The sequence below is a fragment of the Alligator mississippiensis genome, chromosome 3 (genome assembly GCF_030867095.1).
Source record: "Alligator mississippiensis isolate rAllMis1 chromosome 3, rAllMis1, whole genome shotgun sequence".
NCBI lineage: Eukaryota > Metazoa > Chordata > Crocodylia > Alligatoridae > Alligator > Alligator mississippiensis.
The window spans coordinates 72,089,577-72,108,708 of record NC_081826.1 but is presented as its reverse complement, the minus strand read 5'-3'; the positions used below and the strand labels follow the sequence as shown (position 1 = coordinate 72,108,708).

The 19,132-nt window shown below is 42.8% G+C and overlaps 1 protein-coding gene across 2 annotated transcripts in view; it reads right to left on the bottom strand.

The window, feature by feature from the left end:
- Positions 1–4,113: 4,113 nt before the first annotated feature.
- Positions 4,114–19,132, bottom strand: part of LOC102558938 (monoacylglycerol/Diacylglycerol O-acyltransferase) — a 33,673-nt gene continuing 18,654 nt past the window's right edge. For both annotated transcript variants that reach the window (XM_006265511.4, XM_014606880.3), the window contains 3 exons: positions 15,149–15,209; positions 12,259–12,398; positions 4,114–8,856 (listed from right to left, as the gene is read on the bottom strand). In XM_006265511.4, coding sequence (XP_006265573.2) covers positions 8,752–8,856; positions 12,259–12,398; positions 15,149–15,209 — 306 coding nt within the window. In that variant the 3' untranslated portion in view covers positions 4,114–8,751. The remainder of the gene's footprint in view (positions 8,857–12,258; positions 12,399–15,148; positions 15,210–19,132) is intronic.

Sequence of the window (19,132 nt, the reverse complement as noted above, 5' to 3'; positions counted from 1 at the left end):
AAAAAAAAATTATTCAAAAAAGCTACAGTGTTTAAATGAGAGCAAATGACCCATGATGAGCGAGAATTCATATCAAGGAAATCAGTTATTTTGCCTATTTGTAGCACTGAATTTTATAAAAGCAGCATTCATATTATTTCACTGTATTGTGGGGCTACATTACCTTTGTTCTGGCTAGGACTTTAAACAGAAAATGAGATGAGTAAAGTTAATAACTGACAGTTGTATCCTAAAACTTCAAAACTTCATCAAGAATTGCTTCAGAGGATTTTTTTTTTTTTTTTGCATTAGATGCATTTCCGATGCTATTAAACTCTTGCATGCTGTATGGAACGTATCCACATAAGTTTCCACTCGATTGCTGTTGTCAATACATCTTCAAAAAGGCTTCATGACTTAGAGCTTAATTAACACTAATTGTGACAAAACTATCAGCTGGGTAGGGAAAACTCTCCTACTCACAGAGCTTTCCTTTCAGAATACAGGCACTCCTCGGACTTATGACACAATTGGTTCCTGAAAACCGTTTCTTAAGTTGAAACGTTGTAACTCGGAACCTATTTTCTTATAAGAAACAATGTTATAAGTGGGGGATTGGTTCCTGAACCAAGGCTCAATACCCTATTTTCACCAAAAATACTCCAGAATTTTGTACTCGATCAATTATAGATGAGTAATATAGCTACATTAATGTATTTATATTGTAAATAGCAATCAAATTGATTTGGAAGGACTTCCTTGAAGTGACTTTGCTGGACTTTTTGAAGAGCTCTTGGCTGGAGTCGTCTCAGGAGTCTTGGCTGCAGGTTTTTCTGGAGTCTTGTTTGCTTCCTTAGAGAAAGTGTCCAAGGAAGTTTGGACAGATGTTCTCCTGGGAGATGGATGACACAGTGAACTTGTTTGCTGGCATGGCGTCACATCGGATCAAGCGTTGTAAAGTCAAAACCAACATCAGAAAGTTGAAACAGGGTGTCAATTTATAAGTGTTGTAACTTGAAACATTGTAAGTCGAGGACTGTACTGGCATAAGCTGCCGCCATGGGAAAACCAACACAAAACCATACTGCATAATTTTATACTTGAACAGAATCAAGAGGGCTGGCAAAACTAACCACTTCAAATTCTTTCTCCTGTCAAAATTTTACTAACATACACTCTGGTTAATTTGTATTGTTCTGATTGTCTGTCAGAGACACCCTGCTCTCCCCTCCCAGGTATCAACTATTAATAATTGGTCACTACTGGATAATTCACCATTATTTGCATTCCTCTTGGAGTGCCAAATTAACCAGAGTTTACTGTAATTTTAATATGAAGTTTCACTGTTAAAAGGCAATTGTCCAAATGTCATTAAACCTAGTATTGGTAGGAACCTACTAAAAATCAGGTGTTTTCTATGAAAAATGGTGGCCTCTCAACTAAATGAGTCTGTTCTGATGCACTGGAATTCAAACATGCAGGTGTAGCCTCTGCGCTTGTGTACAGGTGCTCAATGTGTTGAGGAAAACCAGTATAGATTGATACTTAGAGTCCAAGGCACACATGAAGCAAAAGGCTGCTGCAGAGGCTGACTTTCAGCAAGAAACAGGAGACCATGTTCTTTGCTTTTTAAAAGGACCAGAGAAAGCAGCTTGGCAAGCTGATTGACAGCATTTTCCCTCATGGAGGCTTTTGTGGCAGCAAACATCAGATTGGAGAAACTTGAACACACAAATTCAAGGGACTACCTGAATTAAAAACATGCCAAATGCTGGCAGTTTTCCTTGTGCGAACAAGCTTTGCCAAGGTTATCTCCCCCCAGTGATTGCTTCATATGTGCAGTCACAAAGTCCGCATTGGCAGTGTATGAATCCTTCTCCATTGTGGCTGATGAAGCCACGAACCCTCAAGATAACTGTGGGCTGCAAATTTTATTCGTACCTAGGAGCTGGACAGACTGGGACTTGCCTGTGTTTCAAACAGAGCTGGTCCCCATCATGTCTATCAATTTCTGCTACCATGGCTCAGGCTGTAGTGAAGGCAATTGGCAATTGTCAACTTTGGCTTAGAATTGAACAAGATCTCAGCATTTCTGTTTGACAATGCCATGCACATGTTCAAGGTTTTCCCTGATATGTTCCAAGGAATTCTGCCCAGTGCAGTTCAGATCACCTGCAATGCGCAGTCTGTCTTTATTAAGTGACATCTGGTGCATGCAGTTCCCTGATGTGGATAGCCTGGTGTCCTCCTTCAAGAAAGCCTTCAAGCACAGTCCCAGACATAAGCTCCAGTACAGGTAGTCTCTCACCAGTCAAAGTGGGGACTTGCATTCGACTGTGTCACTGTCACCAGAGCCTGTGCTCACAAGGTGGAATTCATGGTTCAAAGTGGTCCGAAACTACATCAAGCACATGCAGTAATACTAGCAGTTTGTGAGCAAGGAGCTGAAAAATCACACCTAGCACAGTGCATACTTAAGCTTTACAATCCCCTGGTACAGGGAGATGTTTAAGATGAAGTGCAGATGAAGGAAAATGCTAACCAGTTCATGGAGCTAACGTGGTTTGCAGGCCGTCACGCTCTGATCCACCATGCACACAACAAGCCAATGGATTTGATAAGTTGGGTCACAGACATGGCAACACAAGAACTGTCAAGTTGTCAACATGAAAACCAGCGGAGAAGGGAGCGGTTTCAGGCAATAGCTGTGAAGCTGAACCAGTACTACAGGTACAACCTCTCACTGCCACTGTAGTTTAGACAACCGGCTGACTCCTTCCTTAGTGCTATTCGGATTTTGGACTCCAACCAAGTGCCTGCTCTGAGTTGTGGCCCTCAGCTACTGAAATCAATCCCTGGATGGGGGGAAAAGAGCATGACAAGCAATGTGCTGTTTACGTGAACTCTGTCAGAGTGCCAGATGTCTGTGCCTGTGTTTTGGTACTCTGTGACCAATTTCTACATCTGTACTCCCTGGCAAAAGGCTGCCTTATTCCAACAAACTCAGTGGATGCTGAGTGTGTTAAATCAGCATACAGACAAGCATTCACCTCACAGACAATGTAAGCAGCAACTGCTGCTGGATGCTGCATGCTAGTGTTTAACATCTAGCATAATTATCTGTCTCAAAGTTAGCATTGAGTACACCCCTTTTACAACATCATTTAGTATAGTCATGGCACTAGTTACAACTCATGTTGTGTATAGCTTTAATTTCATAAGACATTTCAGTTTACAGTTTAATTAAATACTTAGATTGCTTAATGTTTCCATTAATGGCATCCGTGGGCTTAATCCAGGTAATTAAGCTGTGGTTTTGAGACACCTGCCAATTTGCAGGGAGGGGCTGGACTGCTGGGGCCCTCAGTGGTGGGGCCCTGACTCAATAAGCCCACAAAAATGGTGGCTGACCCTGTGATTTGCCTGCGAAATCAACTGCCTGCCCCCTCCATTTGGGTTGGTCCCTAACTATTGGATGAGTATCAGAACCAATAAATAAGCTAGTAGCATGTTTGGGATCTGTCACATTGATTAAGTGCTAAATCCCCCTAATTTGACTAAGCTATATACACATTTATGTCCTTGTTATGGTACCATGCTTGAGAAAGAGGGGATAAAAAAGTGGGATGAATTTTAAAATAAGTGTCTTCATATTATTGTAAATTGTCCATTTGCTGTTTGGAGTTAGTCATACAATCTATTGGCAACTGATCATTCTCTTATTAAGTTGTTCTCAGTACACAATATATTAGCAACTCCTGGAAAATAACCTTATCACCTAAAGAGAAGCCTTGTCAGAACGGGGTAGTTGAAGGATCTGTTGGGTTCCCCCTTCTAACAGATTGGCGATGCCTTCATGAATCTAGGTTCCTTCCATCTATGCCTCAGGACAACTGCTGCTGTTCCTTTCCATTCTTTTAATTTTGTTTTATTCTCCCCCCAGATCTTTCCCCACTGCCAGAGTAATTATTTTTTGTATTCTATTTTTTTTTTTCTTCCCTAACACCTAAAGGTTCCTCCTACTAGAGCTGCCACATGCTTCTCAGAAACATTGGTAGTTTCAAGGAGGCAGGTCAAATGTATTCTCAGATTTAATTCCTATAACTCAACACAAAATAATTTCAGGAGCCTGCCTTGTTGTAGTCCCATTTTATGTTTCTGTAATTATTTTCTATAAAGTACATACACCATAAATATAGAAATAAATATGAAAAAGGTATACAAAAAAGTATATTTAACATTTAAGGAGTACCAATACTGCACTTGATTTTTGATACTCACATTCCAATACTTTATATTAAAGGGACAGTCAGGTCAACTTTGGCCCCAAGTTTATTAGAAGTTAGTTTTGCAAAATCTAAGTACAGTATAAAGATTTTTTTTTAAATTCAAGTGGAATTTAAGTTTTCCCATGCCTTTTGTGCAACCTAAATGTTGAAGCACTATTCTAGTTCATGAAAGCCTCAAAAGAATGGCTGCTTACAGACAGACAAAAAAATACACAAAAGGAAAACATCCAGCGCTTTAAGTTGGCATGCCCCCACATTAAGCACAACGCATGCCCACAAGAGGCATCGCGTTAGTTCAACCTGGCTTGCTCAATGTCTGTGGGCTTTTTGGCTTGCTGATTGAATCAGCTTTATATAGAAGTGCCAAAAAGGCCTGTTGAAGCACCCAATCTATACAGATGCAAGGGAGCTGAGTCAAACTCCCTCTTCCAGTAAAGCCTTTTTTTCACATCTGTCAGCAGCCAAAGTGACTATAAACCAACTAGTCTTTTTTTATTGTCTACCTTGAGAAAAATGCAAAAATAAAATATCCTTATTACTGAAAACTGTCTGTTGAAGGAATCTAAGTTAACACAGACAAATATTATTAAATACATTCATATAGCATGATGGTATCCCTGTAAGGTTTCAAGCAGATGACAAATCAATTTAAAGACGGTGGAATTTTAAAAAGGCTTCTGTTTTCAAACTACATGATTTTCTTCCAGCTAAAACATTTTAGCTAAATATTTTTAATATTAAAATCAAATACAACTACATTTCTACAAATAGTGAACCTGTTTTGGCAGATCTTATCTTACACAAGTTCCCCGCCAGACAATGCTTGTACTTTTAATTTAAGGCACTGAAACATGCACTTTATGCAATCCTATTGATTTAACCAGAACTAACTCATACACATACAATAATGTGTATAAGCATTTGCACAAGTGAACTACTACAGCTCAGTTAACTTAAACACAGTTCCTTTTTGACTATTTAAAATTTCATTAAAAACAAGGTCAGAGACACTGCAAGGACATTGCAAAATGAAAAACTTTCAAAACTTCTTGTTTTGCTCAAGTGATTTGTGCTTTTTCAGCAATGAAACAACATTCCTAGATGTTAATTTTAAACTGGCTATTGAACATCTTTGCCATGTGGACAATCCATGCATTAGTCAGCTATGCATATCAGAGTTAAAAAGACTATAGCTTATTACCAATGTACAAAAGAGCCCAATCCTGCAACTCCTTAATCAATCCCTTTAATTGATAATTAGTCTTTCCTCAGGTAAGTCATATGTGGTAGAGACAAAAATTTTAATATAGCTAGTCTATTGTATAAAATGTATTTGGCTTTCTACATAAAATGGGTCAGGAAAATACAAATGTACAAAAAAAATTACAAAAGCTCTTTGGGAATGCTTATTCTGCTAAAAGTGGTAGAACTCTGAAAATGGAATGTTAGGAGTTGCATTCTGTTTTGTAACATAATTAATATTTTCATAGTTTCATAATAGGTAGGGTTGGAAGGGACCTGAGCAGATCAAGTCCGACCCCCTGCCACGGGCAGGAAAAAATGCTGGGGTCAAACGACCCCGGCTACATGATTATCTAGTCTCCTTTTGAAGACCCCCGGGATAGGAGTGAGCACCACTTCCCTTGGAAGCTGGTTCCAGATCCTAGCCACCCTGACTGTAAAGTAGTGCCTCCTGATGTCCAGCCTCAACCTACTCTCAGTCAACTTATGGCCATTATTCCTTGTTACTCCTGGTAGTGCTCGGGGGAAACAGTCTCTCCCGTTCCCGCTGGTCCCCTTTGGTAAGTTTATAGACGGCCACTAGATCCCCCCTCAGCTTTCTCTTGTGGAGGCTGAACAGGTTCAGGTCCCTTAGCCTCTCCTTGTAGGGCCTGCCCTGCTGCCCCCGATCATGCGAGTGGCCCTCCTCTGAACCCTGTTAATGCTGTCCACATCTCTCCTGAAGCGCGGCACCCAGAACTGGATGCAGTACTCCAACTGTGGCCTGACCAATGTTGCATAGAAGGGAGAAACACCTCTTTGGACCTGCTTGTGATGCATCTGTGGATGCATGACAAGGTACGGTTGGCCTTCCTGACCACATCCTCACATTGGCAGCCCATGTTCATTTTGGAATCAATAATGACTCTAAGATCCTTTTCTGCCTCTGTGCTGACGAGAAGGGAGCTCCCCAGCCTATAGGTATGCTGCTGGTTCTTCCTCCCCAAGTGCAGTACCTTGCACTTATCAGTATTGAAACACATCCTATTCTCATCCGCCCACCCCTGTAACCTGTCCAGGTCTAGTTGTAGCCTGTCCATCCCTTCTAACATGCCCACTTCTCCCCACATCTGTGTCATCCACAAACTTGAACAAGGTGCTTTTCACCCTCTTGTCCAAGTCGCTGATGAAGATGTTGAAGAGTGTGGGCCCGAGGACCGAGCCCTGGGGAACCCAACTGCCCCCATCCCTCCAGGTCAAAAACGACTTGTCCACCACCACTCTCTGGGTGCAGCCCTCCAGCCAATTTGTGACCCATCTGACTGTGTAGGCATCAACGCCACAGTTGCCTAATTTTTTTATGAGAATGGGGTGAGAGACAGTGTCAAAGGCCTTCCTAAAGTCCAGAAAGACTATGTCCACCGCGACACCTGCGTCCAAGAATTTTGTGACCTGGTCGTAGAAGGCAACCAGGCTGGTCTGACAGGACCTGCCTCTAATGAACCCATGTTGGTTGCTCCTAAGCATAATCTCCCCTGCTGGTCCCTCACAGATGTGTTTTTGGATAATTTCCTCAAAGAGTTTCCCCAGGACCAAAGTAAGACTAACAGGCCTATAGTTTCCTGGGTCCTCCTTCCTCCCTTTTTTGAAAATGGGGACCACATTGGCCCTTTTCCAGTCCTCTGGCACCTCACCAGAGCACCATTGTGCCAGGGGTCCTGCAATGGCCTCTGCCAATTCCCTCAGCACCCTTGGACGGAGATCAGCTGGACCTGCTGATTTGAAGATATCCAGTCCCGCCAAAAGTTCCCTGACCAGGTCCTCTCTGACCCTGAGCCCAGTTGTACCTCTCCTGAGTTCGTCCAGGATGCCAGTGAGGGTATGTCCCAGTCCCTGCTCAGAAATATGGAGGCAAAGAATTTGTTAAAGAGGTCAGCTTTATCATCTGGTGCAACCACCAGATTGCCAAGCGTGTCCTGCAGGGGCCCCATGTTACCCTGTGCCTTCTTTTTGCTCCCTATGTATTTAAAAAAGGACTTCTTATCATCTTTGATCTGGATTTTAAGTCATAATATTAAATAAAACTCAGACCTTGGTTCATTCCACCTCCCAAAAAATGGGTTAGTAGATCATTGCCAGAGTTCTGGACCTACAGTGATTATTTGGGTGGAGGAGAGGGGGAACGCTGTGTATGGTTCTATCCTAAATAATAATGTAAAAAAAACAACAACATTGTGAAGTTTCATATTCATCCTAATCTGACTAGTTTGCATAACAAATTTGTCAGTTTCTAATGAGCTTCCAGCCCATAAACTCTTCTGACTCCAATAAAGATGGATACTTTTTCATCTCTAGCATTACAACCAGTACTAAAATGTTATACAGGTCAAACTAGATGAAGCTAGCCAGAGAACAGCTGGCCCATTCAGCTGCTTCAAGAAAACAATTTCAAAATATGTTCCTCATTTGTTGAGGGTCATCATTTTTAAAGTACTTCAGTCATTTTTAGGCAGACAAGGTTCCTTGGGTGAATCTGATATCTTTTATTAGGCCAACCCAAATAAAACCCTTCGTCAGGCTAAGGAAGTTTCAGCAGTTGGTGTGTGCTCTTCCATTTTTAGGCACTTCATCTGTGCACATCTGTTTGGAGTGCTTCAAACAGCATACCTACCCAGGGTCCCAGTTCATGCATGAAATGCCAGGGTCTTGAAATTATGCCCCATGATCCCACACAAGTATTAAAGGTCTTACTTGAACAAAAGTGTGGTATAATTCAGGGCTTAATTTGACCACCAAACCTCTATTACTAGTGATGATGCTCGAACTGGAAAGACTCTAATCTGAATATTAGAACCCAAGATGAATTCATAGGCCTGGCAGCTAGACAATATTAAGTGCAAACTTAAGATAGGACTGAGCAAGAGCATGAACATGGAAAACTGAAACATTATTTTTAGAAAAGTACTTTCAAGATAGAACCCCAGATTAAAATGAATGGCTAGATATTTTTTTTTTTTTTTTTACTTGATTTAGAATGCATGTTTGGGCCCCTACTAATCATTTTAGGGGGATAGTGGGGGAAGGAGGGAGAGGAAATATTGCTTGTCTCTCAAATTATACAGAAAACATTTACATTTAAAAAGAAGAATGTCATACAGAAAGTGCATTTCCTAACTACGTTTTAGAAGATCACTTTTCAATAAGAATTACAAGTTACAAACATAGTTTGAAAATACAAGTCTACTTTGTTACACAAATGACCTCAATCTTCTTTCAGCTGTGTCTCAAATCGTTCCCTTAAAGCCCTAAATATATTTCCTGGTATTTTCTGATGCTTGTCTATTAATGACTGGATTGCATTCTTGGCCTGTTAAAAGAGGAGGAAAAATGTAGAAGTTAATTGCTTTCTTTTTCTTGCACAAGTATGAACACTAATATCTGGCATCATAGTTCATCCTTCAAAAGACTTTGAAACCCCACGCGAGTGGGGTGTGTGGGTCAAAAACAAACAAGCAAAAAAATCCCCAGACTTGTATCCTTTATATAAAAGAGCAATGAAATAGACCAATTAGATTTCTGCAAAAAATTTCTCTAATAAAAAGGTATCACCTCTAGCACAAGTCCCAATTCCTAAATACATAAGTGCTTTTTAACAATTGTATTGATAAGAAAGGCTTATCCTGGAATCCTCTAAGATGTAACTGTGTATATGCCTGCTTCTGTAGTGATAAGTGTAGCAAAACTATTGCAATTTTATCCCCATTTCATCCAGAGTCAAAGTCAGGGTGATCTAGCTAACTTTTATAGCTACAGAAGTTGCATGCTCAGTAGTTATATAGCTGATGTGTACTCCCATGCAGCAGCTCCCTTTCCCCTCTTAAAGACAACAGCAAGTGTATTTGCTCATACCCTTAGGTATCCATGTCCCAGAATATGATACACAGAGCACCAGCTTTGGTGCTTAGAGAGAAACAACTGGCAAGTGCCCAGGTTTTCACAAGTAAAACTTCCAGGTGACCTGAGTTTTGTCACTGCCCGTGCCCAGAACTACCACCACCTTACCAGGGTGTAATTTCTTGGTACCTTTAATGCCTAAGCCACTTTGGGATTTACAAGTTAGGCAGCCTTGTGGGAAAGTCTCCCAGGTTTGGTTTGGTTTGTTTCGGGTGGGCAGGGGGAGTCTAAATCTGACAGGCATCAGATTTCACTTAACACACCCTTGCAGCACTGAGTTCATAGAAAACATAGCAATGATGATCAATTTCACTTAAAACCGTAGTTGAGCCAAAGCAAATGAAAGCAAATGGTGACAGTTAGTGCCCATCTTTTATGAAATAGCTTAAAGGTTACATTCCCTCCCCCCCAACCAAACCCCGCCCCCCCACCCAAAAAAAAAAGCTGTTGGAAATTGGGATACGTGTGAGAAAATATGGTAAAAGCAGCTTCTATTGCATGAACCTCTTAAGAGAAAGTAACATTGCATAGGGGGCTCCCTAGCTGATGGTGGACATGTCCTCTTTCCTTGTGCTGTATTTCTGAAGTTGAGCCAAGCCCTGGGTGCCAGAGCCCAGGTTCCTGAGACTGGGCCCTCAGCTAACCTGGCAGGTTAGCTAAATCACTGCCCACACAGCTTTGCTTGAAGATTCAAGAACATTGGCTCAGCCAGCAACACCTTCAGCACTTTGCAGCTAGGGAATTAAACAGAGGAGCCACAATATTTTGCTCTCCATAGCTGCAGCTGCTTGTGTTTTCTCTGGGAATGTACCATACTTACAAGTATTTTCAAGGAAGGACTTTTTCTTCTTCATTCTGCACTTCAAAAACCAAGGTGCCCATTTTATTCAGAGGCATGTTATACATGAAGAAATATGGTATGTAATTTTGAATAGCTATATTCAGAGATGGTGAACTACCTAATGGGACCCAATTGATTTGATACTAGCAGAGTCCAAGCATTTTCAGGAGATGACGGATCTTCTTTCAGAATGTTTGCTTTATTAGTGCATATATTTAATGAACTTCAGCAATTACAGGGGAGTAATCAGATGACTGCATCATTCATACCTGCTGATCCACCAATTGTCTCTGAATTTTTGATGCCTCTGCATCAAGAACAGGGGTGGGGAATTATGTCGGCCAGAGGACCACTTAACGAGTTTTGGTGAGCTGTCAAGGGCCGCACACACAACATTTTTATAAAAATATCACGTTAAGAAATTATATAGATTAAAACCAAATCGTATACTAACATTCAAACATCTACCACAACATAATTTTTGTCCTGATTTATGTTTTTTGAGTAGTATATATAAAGGCAATTGCATATAATAGCTCAAAATAAAGTCTTATTCATGTAGAGTGCAAGTGTGTTAGGAGAGGGGGCTGCTTGTGTGCTAGGTCCTGGGAGCTGGCCGAGGGCAGGAGAAGCAGGGTGCACACGCAGCAGAGTTCACCCACATGGTGCAGATGCAGTCCATGCCCCCTGCCCCTCTGACTTGCAGCTGCCCCACAGTGTTCTGTATTGGGGCCCCCGCTCACTCCCACCCAGGAGAGCCCACATACATGTTCCCACCCACTGGCCTGAGCCCCAGCCAGAGAACAGCTTCCCAGAAGGGCTGTTCCTGCCTGGGTACTGCTCACCTCCTCCTCTTTCCCCTGCTGCACTGCTCCAGGAGGTGGGGAGGGGAGGTGGCTGTTGCAGCCAGGTGGCTTCTGCTCCAGAGTCCGGGGCTTCAGCTCCAGGTCGCTTTTCACCCACTCACCCACCCGCAGATGGATGCTCATTGAGCTGGGCACATGGAGTGGGTGGAAGGCGCTGAAGCCCCACACTCTGGGGCAGAAACCACCTGGTTGCAGCTTTCCCCCGGTCTGGAGCAGCGCAACAGGGGCAGGAGAGGAGGTGAAGCTGCTGAAGGCAGGGGAGCAGAGCAGTACCTGGATAGCTACAGCCTCATTGGGAGTAGTTCCACTAGGAAGCTATGCATGCTGGCCAGGGCTGGGGCCAGCGGGAGCTCTGCGGGTGACACCCAATGGAAGCAAGTGGGGCTTGGCCCCATTCGGAGTGCTGTAGGGGCAGCTGCAGGCTGGATCCAAATCAATTGGCGGGTACCTGCCCATGGGCTGAATCCAATCAATTGGCAGGCCATATCCAGCTAGTGGGTCCTATTTTGCCCACGCTTAATCAAGAAAGTTACATCATAATCACATGAACATAAAGCTACTCTGTGTGTTCTAGATGTTAAGACTGTTATGATTTGTAGGTGAAAAGGTTAAGATCAAAAATAGTATGTAGAGACTATGGGAGGTGGATCACTTTGCTTTAATAATTTTATTTTATTCCCTGATATCTCCATGACAATTCCCATAATTTTGGTTTTGAAGATAGGGGTTTTTGTTTGTTTTTCTTGAGGAAAGGCTGGGGGTTCTTTTATGTAAGACAAGGAAACATCTCTTAGGATGACTGACCAACACACCACAGATCAACTGACTATACCTGGTTTTGGAATCTAAGAGCTGTTATTTTGATGCACAGAAATACTACATGCTATTTCAAGAGACCTAGAACTTATTTTGGTGCCAGATTTACATCCTGAGTGTTTGATTCAGAAGCCAATTATTAATTTCAACAACTTAAGTGTTAACATGCCCGAATGCTCTGTGTAATACCCAAAGGTAAAAATCACCATCTTGAAAAGTATACTTCCACTATATTTAGACATTGACTATTTTGATACAACAAACAAACAAACAAACAAAAAACAACCCTTACCTTCTCAGCTAATTCTGCAGCATTTAGATTTGGATCATATGGGATAGGATCTCCAATATACGTACGATATTTAACCGGAAACCCTCCGTATAGAGGAACAACTGGCAACCGAAAATATTCATACATCCGCCTAAATAACTCTGTTTTTTAGTTTATTTAAAAAAAAATAGAAAGAAAAAAAAAAGAAGCTTTTTGAGAGAGAATATAAATAAATTACATTCTAAAAGTAACCCAGCCCCATAAAGCATTCAGGTTCTCAGATGAACAAACTGCTTCTTGAAGACTTATTCTATCCTTGATCATCTCTTAGAAAGAATATCAATTTACCTCTGGCTATAATCCTTGGAAGAAAATTCTTAGGATTCCTTTCTCCCAACAACAGTGAGAGACAATAGGAGATAATCTGGAATTTGTTAAAGTACAACGCAATGCTACAAAGACATAGTTCTTGTACTGGCAGCAGTAGTATAGTGCTATGCCTGGGCTACCTAGCCCTAATCATAGCTTGGCTGCTGAAATTAGCATAGCTACAATCTTATTTGGAGTGATATCTTATTCAGGTATTTCTACATGACACTACTTTGGGTCACAAGGAAACACCCCTAGAGGTTACCACAGCTGATAAGAGGAGAACCATTCCAGGGCTAGGGACAGAAATTACACTAATGTAAGTCATCAGAAACCAGTTCAAATCCATAACACAATAGAAATTCACTGAACATAAGCCACTTTCAAAATGGTCCAAACCAGTTTAAGATAAACCTAGATGGATGTGGTACAGGGATGGACAAAATGTGGCCCATGGGCCAGAATGGGCCCCTAAAAATTTTAGAAAATGAATATTTACCTGCTCCTGGCTGCCTGTCATGCAGCCCTCGATGGCTTGCCAAAACTCAGTAAGCGGCCCTCCGCCCAAAATAATTGCCCACAATCAGTATCAGACTTAACTGATTTAATGGGTTTACTGAATGTCTGCCCCAGATCCCCTCCAGATTCAAATTAACTCAGTCTCCCACCATCCTAGGATGCTTTGCACCTCCCCCACAAAGCCCCCTTATAGGATGGATGGGCTAGCCTTGGTCTGCTCCAGCCAAGTAGAGAGGCTTGTTTCTGGCTTCTGGCCTGGGCCACTGCAGGCATGTGGCTGCACTTCCAAAATTAAAAGCAAATGTCTATTCAGTTGCCTTTTGATTCAATCTACACAGCTTAGACTAACCTGCGAAGCTTGAATCAATTCAAAATCCTGCTGGGGACGTAGAAGGAAAGGGCAAGCAAGAAAATAATCCTTCTCCCAAGATACTCAAGAGTGCCTTTTTCCTTCTCTCCTGTTAAGATATGATCCTCATCTTGTTACTTGCCTAGAGACCAGGAACAGCCTTTGAAGAGAAAAATCCTACCAAACTAAGCGTTACTAATGCCACCAGAATGGAGGGACCTGTCACATGTTCACTTGCAAGAGCTGTAAATCTTTGGGATGTAGTAACTTATTAAGGTTAGGAGGTGGCACCTAAAGTCTCTCTAAGTTCCACTAGAATTAGACCTGTGACACTGGACCAGAACTTTATGTCAACATTTTTTGTCTTCAAGAAGTTAGTCTTGTGTACACAGCATAAGGACTAATACAGTTCCAAGATAATTAAAAGGACTAATTTGTAGAGTCAGAAGATAAGAACATAAACCAGTAATAAGGTAACTAAGTTTCCTTAGGATTTATATTCATTCTACTGAGGGGTGCAAACATGAAAGATATTATGCCAAAACTGTTCTAAATCTATGAAGAATGAGGATTAGTTCCTGAGGCAATATAGACTCTAGCACTTGTGTATCACATAAAGTCTATATGTTCATTTTGTGGCATCTGAAGCACACGTGAACACTTTTCACATCTGTATTTGACGCTTGTGATTTCCCTGCACTGCATATCACTTCCAGCCACAGAGACAGAAAACATCAAGAGAATGATAGTGGTTTTTTGCCATGTAGGGTTGTGAAGCAAGAGGACACGCCATGGTTGAGACAGAATGTGTTGCACAGGGCAGGTGTAGGAAACCTGGAGTAAAAGAGTAGCTGATGCAACCTATGCTGATTGCTCAAAGACATATTATATCACAGTCCTCAAAAAAAAGATGGTTCAGACTGAAATCTTTCCAATACTGTGTGGTTTGGAACTGGTTGTGAGGACTGAGCAGAAATAAAGAGCAACCTTCTGCAGAAAACATTTGAGAAGCTATAGCACACTCAATTAGAACCCTTGAAGATATTTTCAAAGGTGCCATGGCACTGGTGTCACTGGCTAGGTGAAACTGCCCTGTGAACCGTGTTTCCAAGAGACAAAATACAAAGCCAGACTGGAAAGCCACTGCAGCAAAAGAAGGGCTCCTGCCTGCATTAATTTGGAGCATCTCCTCTTACCCCAGGCACTTCCCAGTCCAGCTCCACATGCGTCTCTGGCAAACTTCAACAAACTGTGCAAGGACTTTTAAAAATGTAGGTAGTATTAAAAACAAAAAAACCCTCACAATGAATGAGAAATCTGGCCTACCACCCAACAGGGAGCAGAGAACCCATAACAGGTTTTATAAACATGTAAAACAAAAAGTATTATTCTAACCTTATTATTCTACATGCACACTTAGAAGTAAGTCTCCCTCCCAATTCCATCTAAAATCCTAAATTATTCTGTTAATAATCACAGATCACCTGATATAGTAATGCCAGTCAGATTTGACAACACATTCTAAACTCAAATTGAACTGCTAAATAGCACCTGACCAGAAATAAAAATATAAAACAAATCTAAACAGATTTAAAAGGAAGCATTATCATTGAGGTAAAGTTGAACACATGCACAGAAAGTAAAAAAAAGTTAGAAAGTAATAAAATATCTTACTTATTCTTCCTAATGTTCTAATTCCTTCCCGAACATTTTGTGTAAACATAGGAATGATGGGCTAGGGGAGAAAACAAAGATAAAAATTCAATAAATAGAGAAGTCTTATTTTTTATAGTCTTTTTATTTTTTAAACACAATGTGTAAAGCTTACTTCAGAATGAAAAAACTTTAGGCAGGTAGCTCATAGTCAGAACCCAACTCAGAAGCTCTTCAGCTGTGACAAAAAAAGCCCAAACTGGCAGACACAACTACATTTGTTTGTCTATATTCTTAAAATTCTGCATTACTTTAAAATCCTAGAGGCATTTGAGCTCCTTTGATTAAGTACATGCACATGCGTGCAACTATTTAGTTAAGTAGTTCTTTGGGTTTTTAATGAGTACCCATACTAAATATAATTAATGGTGGCTACACCCATTATTATTAAGAGCTGCAGTGAAACCAACTGTGTGCCCTTGCTGTGAAGAAAGCTAACAGCATACTGGGCTGCATTAGTAGGAGCACTGCCAGCAGATAAAGAGTAATGATTCTTTCCCTCTAGTAGGCGCTGGCAGGGCCACATCTGGTGTACTGTGTCCAGTTTCAACCCCTCTTCCCCTCCAAAAGATCTCTGCTCTTTGACACCAATGCTGTCTCAAACTAGAGGTGCATGAATACATCAAAGATCGGATAGGCAAAGATAAAGAAAATTTTCTGCATCAGAAATTGAACCGATGAAGCTGATAATTTCTCCAGTAAATATCCGTGCGTGTGTGCAGCTGCAGCACAGCACATAGGCAATGATAAGCACAGCTCAGCAGCGTGGAGACGTACGTGCAACTGGTAAATCTGGTGTGGTGGAAGGGGAAGAAGGAGGGGTTGGGGGGCTAGATTAAGGCTGCCAGTGAGGGAAGGTGTGGGGTTGGGGCTGGGGCAGCTGCTGCCCAGCAGAGCCAGGGTGGGCATGAAACAGAGGCATGGCTGGGAGGGGGGGGCAGCTCCCACTGTTGCACATGGCTTGTCTGGCTGCTCTCAGGTGGGAGGGTTTTTTTTGTTGCGTTTTTTTGGTAACCACAGGCTGGCTCGTTTTAGTATTGGCAATGCTACAGTAAATGACAAGAAGTTGTTTATTTCGCAGAAGTTTGTATTTCCTAGGCCCTATTTAACCCCAAATTACACAATATGCTCATCACAGAGCCACACCATAAGTACCAGAACAACTCTAACATTTATTTAGAGGAGGGGAAAATAAATAAATAAAAGTTTGCACATCATTTGTTCCAGTGGATTCTTGCTCTCTGACTTGCAATCTTTATTTTTGCTTTTCTTTTTATAAGATAGATAAATTAGCAAATGACAAACTTGAATAAACAAATAGGGTAGGTCCACATGAGCAGGGGCCTGCCTTTACAGCAGCACTGAGGCACGTGGAGATGTTCCCATCTCCACGTGCCTCAGTGTTGGGGCTCCACTGCAGAGCCCCCGTCAAGGCATCCAGTGCCACAGTCAGGTGGGGAGCGGCTGGTTGGGGCACAGGATGCCTCAGGGTAGGGGCTCTGTCTGCAGCACGTGCAGAGGGAGGGGCAGCTGGGCTGCCTCCTCTCCTATCTCCATGTGCCACTCCCTAGCAGGCGGGGGCACAGGGTGCCTCAGTGCAGTGCATGGCAAGCCCCTTATTGAGGGACCCTGTGCCCCAGCCATCCCTGCCATCCACTGCAGTACATGGAGCAACAGGACAATGTGTCCCCCTGCAAAGCACACACGCAGGGGCATACACTGGGGCACAAAGTAACAGCACAAATTTGTGGCAGTGACCAAATCTCTGAATCAGATTTGGCTGAATCAATCTGGGACACTGATCTGAATCACTGAATTGAATCACTGTCCACTGAAATTGGCCGAATCCAAAGCAAATACTAGCCACTTCACACAGGCCTACCAGAAAGGCTGCGAACAGATCAGACAAACCCCTGACTGGAATACTTTAGTTGAGGATGATCCTGCCTTGAGCAGAGCATTGGACTAGATGATTCTTCTGAAGTCCATACAAACCTGCTTTTCTGTGATTCTGTCTTGCCTTGTACTAGACTGTAGTGGGGGAGGACTCTTCTATTATTCAGTATTTGTTCTATGCCATATGCAATGAGACTCCAACCCTGAGGCAACAACACTACACAAATGCAGAAGTCCAAACTAATGAAAGATTCCTAGATAGACTGTGTTTTAATTTTTTTTTAAAAATAGCCTCCCACCTTCAGTAATCCATCTGGAAAAATGTGTGGGTAACTTTCTGAGGTATGCTGACTAGTTTTGAAAGAAAAAAGCCAATTTCAGGCCATGTTGTAGCCCTTTACTATTTATTACATGTATGAAATTATATAATTATGCAACAAATTTATGTAAGAGTAGTTTAGTATATTACTTGCAAGATGGAATCTACAGACGTCATTTACAGCAAATCATAGTAGGCAAAGTGATTCAGAAGGTCAGTGAACAAACAAGTAAATGCAAGAATAATGTTTTGCAACGTTTTAAAGGAAAGTTATTCCAGTAATGCATTAAGATACTAGTGACTTTTGTAAAGCAAACTTGCAGAAAAGTATAAATTAGCTGAATTTCAGTAAGGAAACAAAAAGAAAAAACAACTACTTATTTTTTTGAGAAATAAGATATTATAATTATGATCTATAGATTAGAAGTATGTAAAACTACAAAAGAAAGAAGTAGCCTATAGAACTGCACAGTACAGAACGGAGAACTTCAGCTCTCTTTGCAACGTGGTCCACATTCTTGCAGCTGTACTCATCTTATCTGAGTCACAACAGCACAGCAGTGCTTTAGAAACTGCAGCAACTATTCATATGGAAGAGTAATACTAAGGATGTATTGAAAGCTATCCTTTTATTTTATTTAACACAGGAAACATAGGAAGGACGCTCTTAGCTAACGTGACCAATTGGCTCTTTCCAGGGCACCAGTGATCAGTGGACCAAGAGCCTGAAAAATGTATGCAGCAAAGTGACAGACCTACTTTAAAGCAATGCAGATTATGCAGTAAGTTTTATATACTGAACCTTTCTAAACAAGCCACACCAAGACCACAAAACTTTAGTTTGTCATGCTGTGGCACCTTCCAGTATCACATAGCTCCACACCAAAAGCTTCCTAACTTCAGTGTCCATGTAACACAGTGCTCACCAACCTGGAGCTCAAAATTGACCGGTTGATTCCGGAGCCTCTAAGTCAATCTTGGGTGGTGGGAGGACTGGAATCCCAGGGGGGCTCCTCCAGGGGCAGGGCGGGCTCCCTCCCCATCTCTACAGGGGCGGAGGCAGCAGAGGAGGCTGCTGCTGTGCCTCGAGCCCCACTGCAGCTGGCCACATGCAGCTCAGCTCAGCAGCGGGGACTCACATGGCGTTGAGCCCCAGCCCAGCCTGGGACTGGGACTCTCCACTGCCCAGGAGCACATGGGGGGGGTGCTCCTGCCACTGGGCACAGCCCGGCGGGGGCTCCTGGGGCCTGCACCCTGCCATCTTTGCTCCAGGACAAAGCAGCTGCTGTTGTGGGCTGCCTGCTGTGCCCAGAGCACAGGTGGGAGGGAGCATGGGGCCTGCTGAGGCCTCTGCCAGGCTGTACCTAGTGGCAGGAGCTCCCCCACCACATACACCTGGGCGGCAGAGCCCTCAGGGGCCTGGGCCCCCGCAATCTGTGCTCCAGAGGCCTGTACCCTGCTCCCTATGCTCTGGGATGAGGCAGCTGCTGCTTTGGACCGCCTGCTGCACCCGGAGGACAGGTGGGGGGGCACAGGCCCCCAGGGCACCTGCTGGGCTGTGCCCAGTGGCAGGAGCCCCCCTCCACGTGCTCCTGGGTGGCAGAGTCCCTGACCCCAATTCTCTGCCTCCGCTGGGCTAAGCCACACCTACCCAGCAGCCAAAGGAACACGGGATCAGGCTCCAGCCCAGGCAGGTCTAGGATTCTGTCACCCAGAGGCACGTTGGGGGG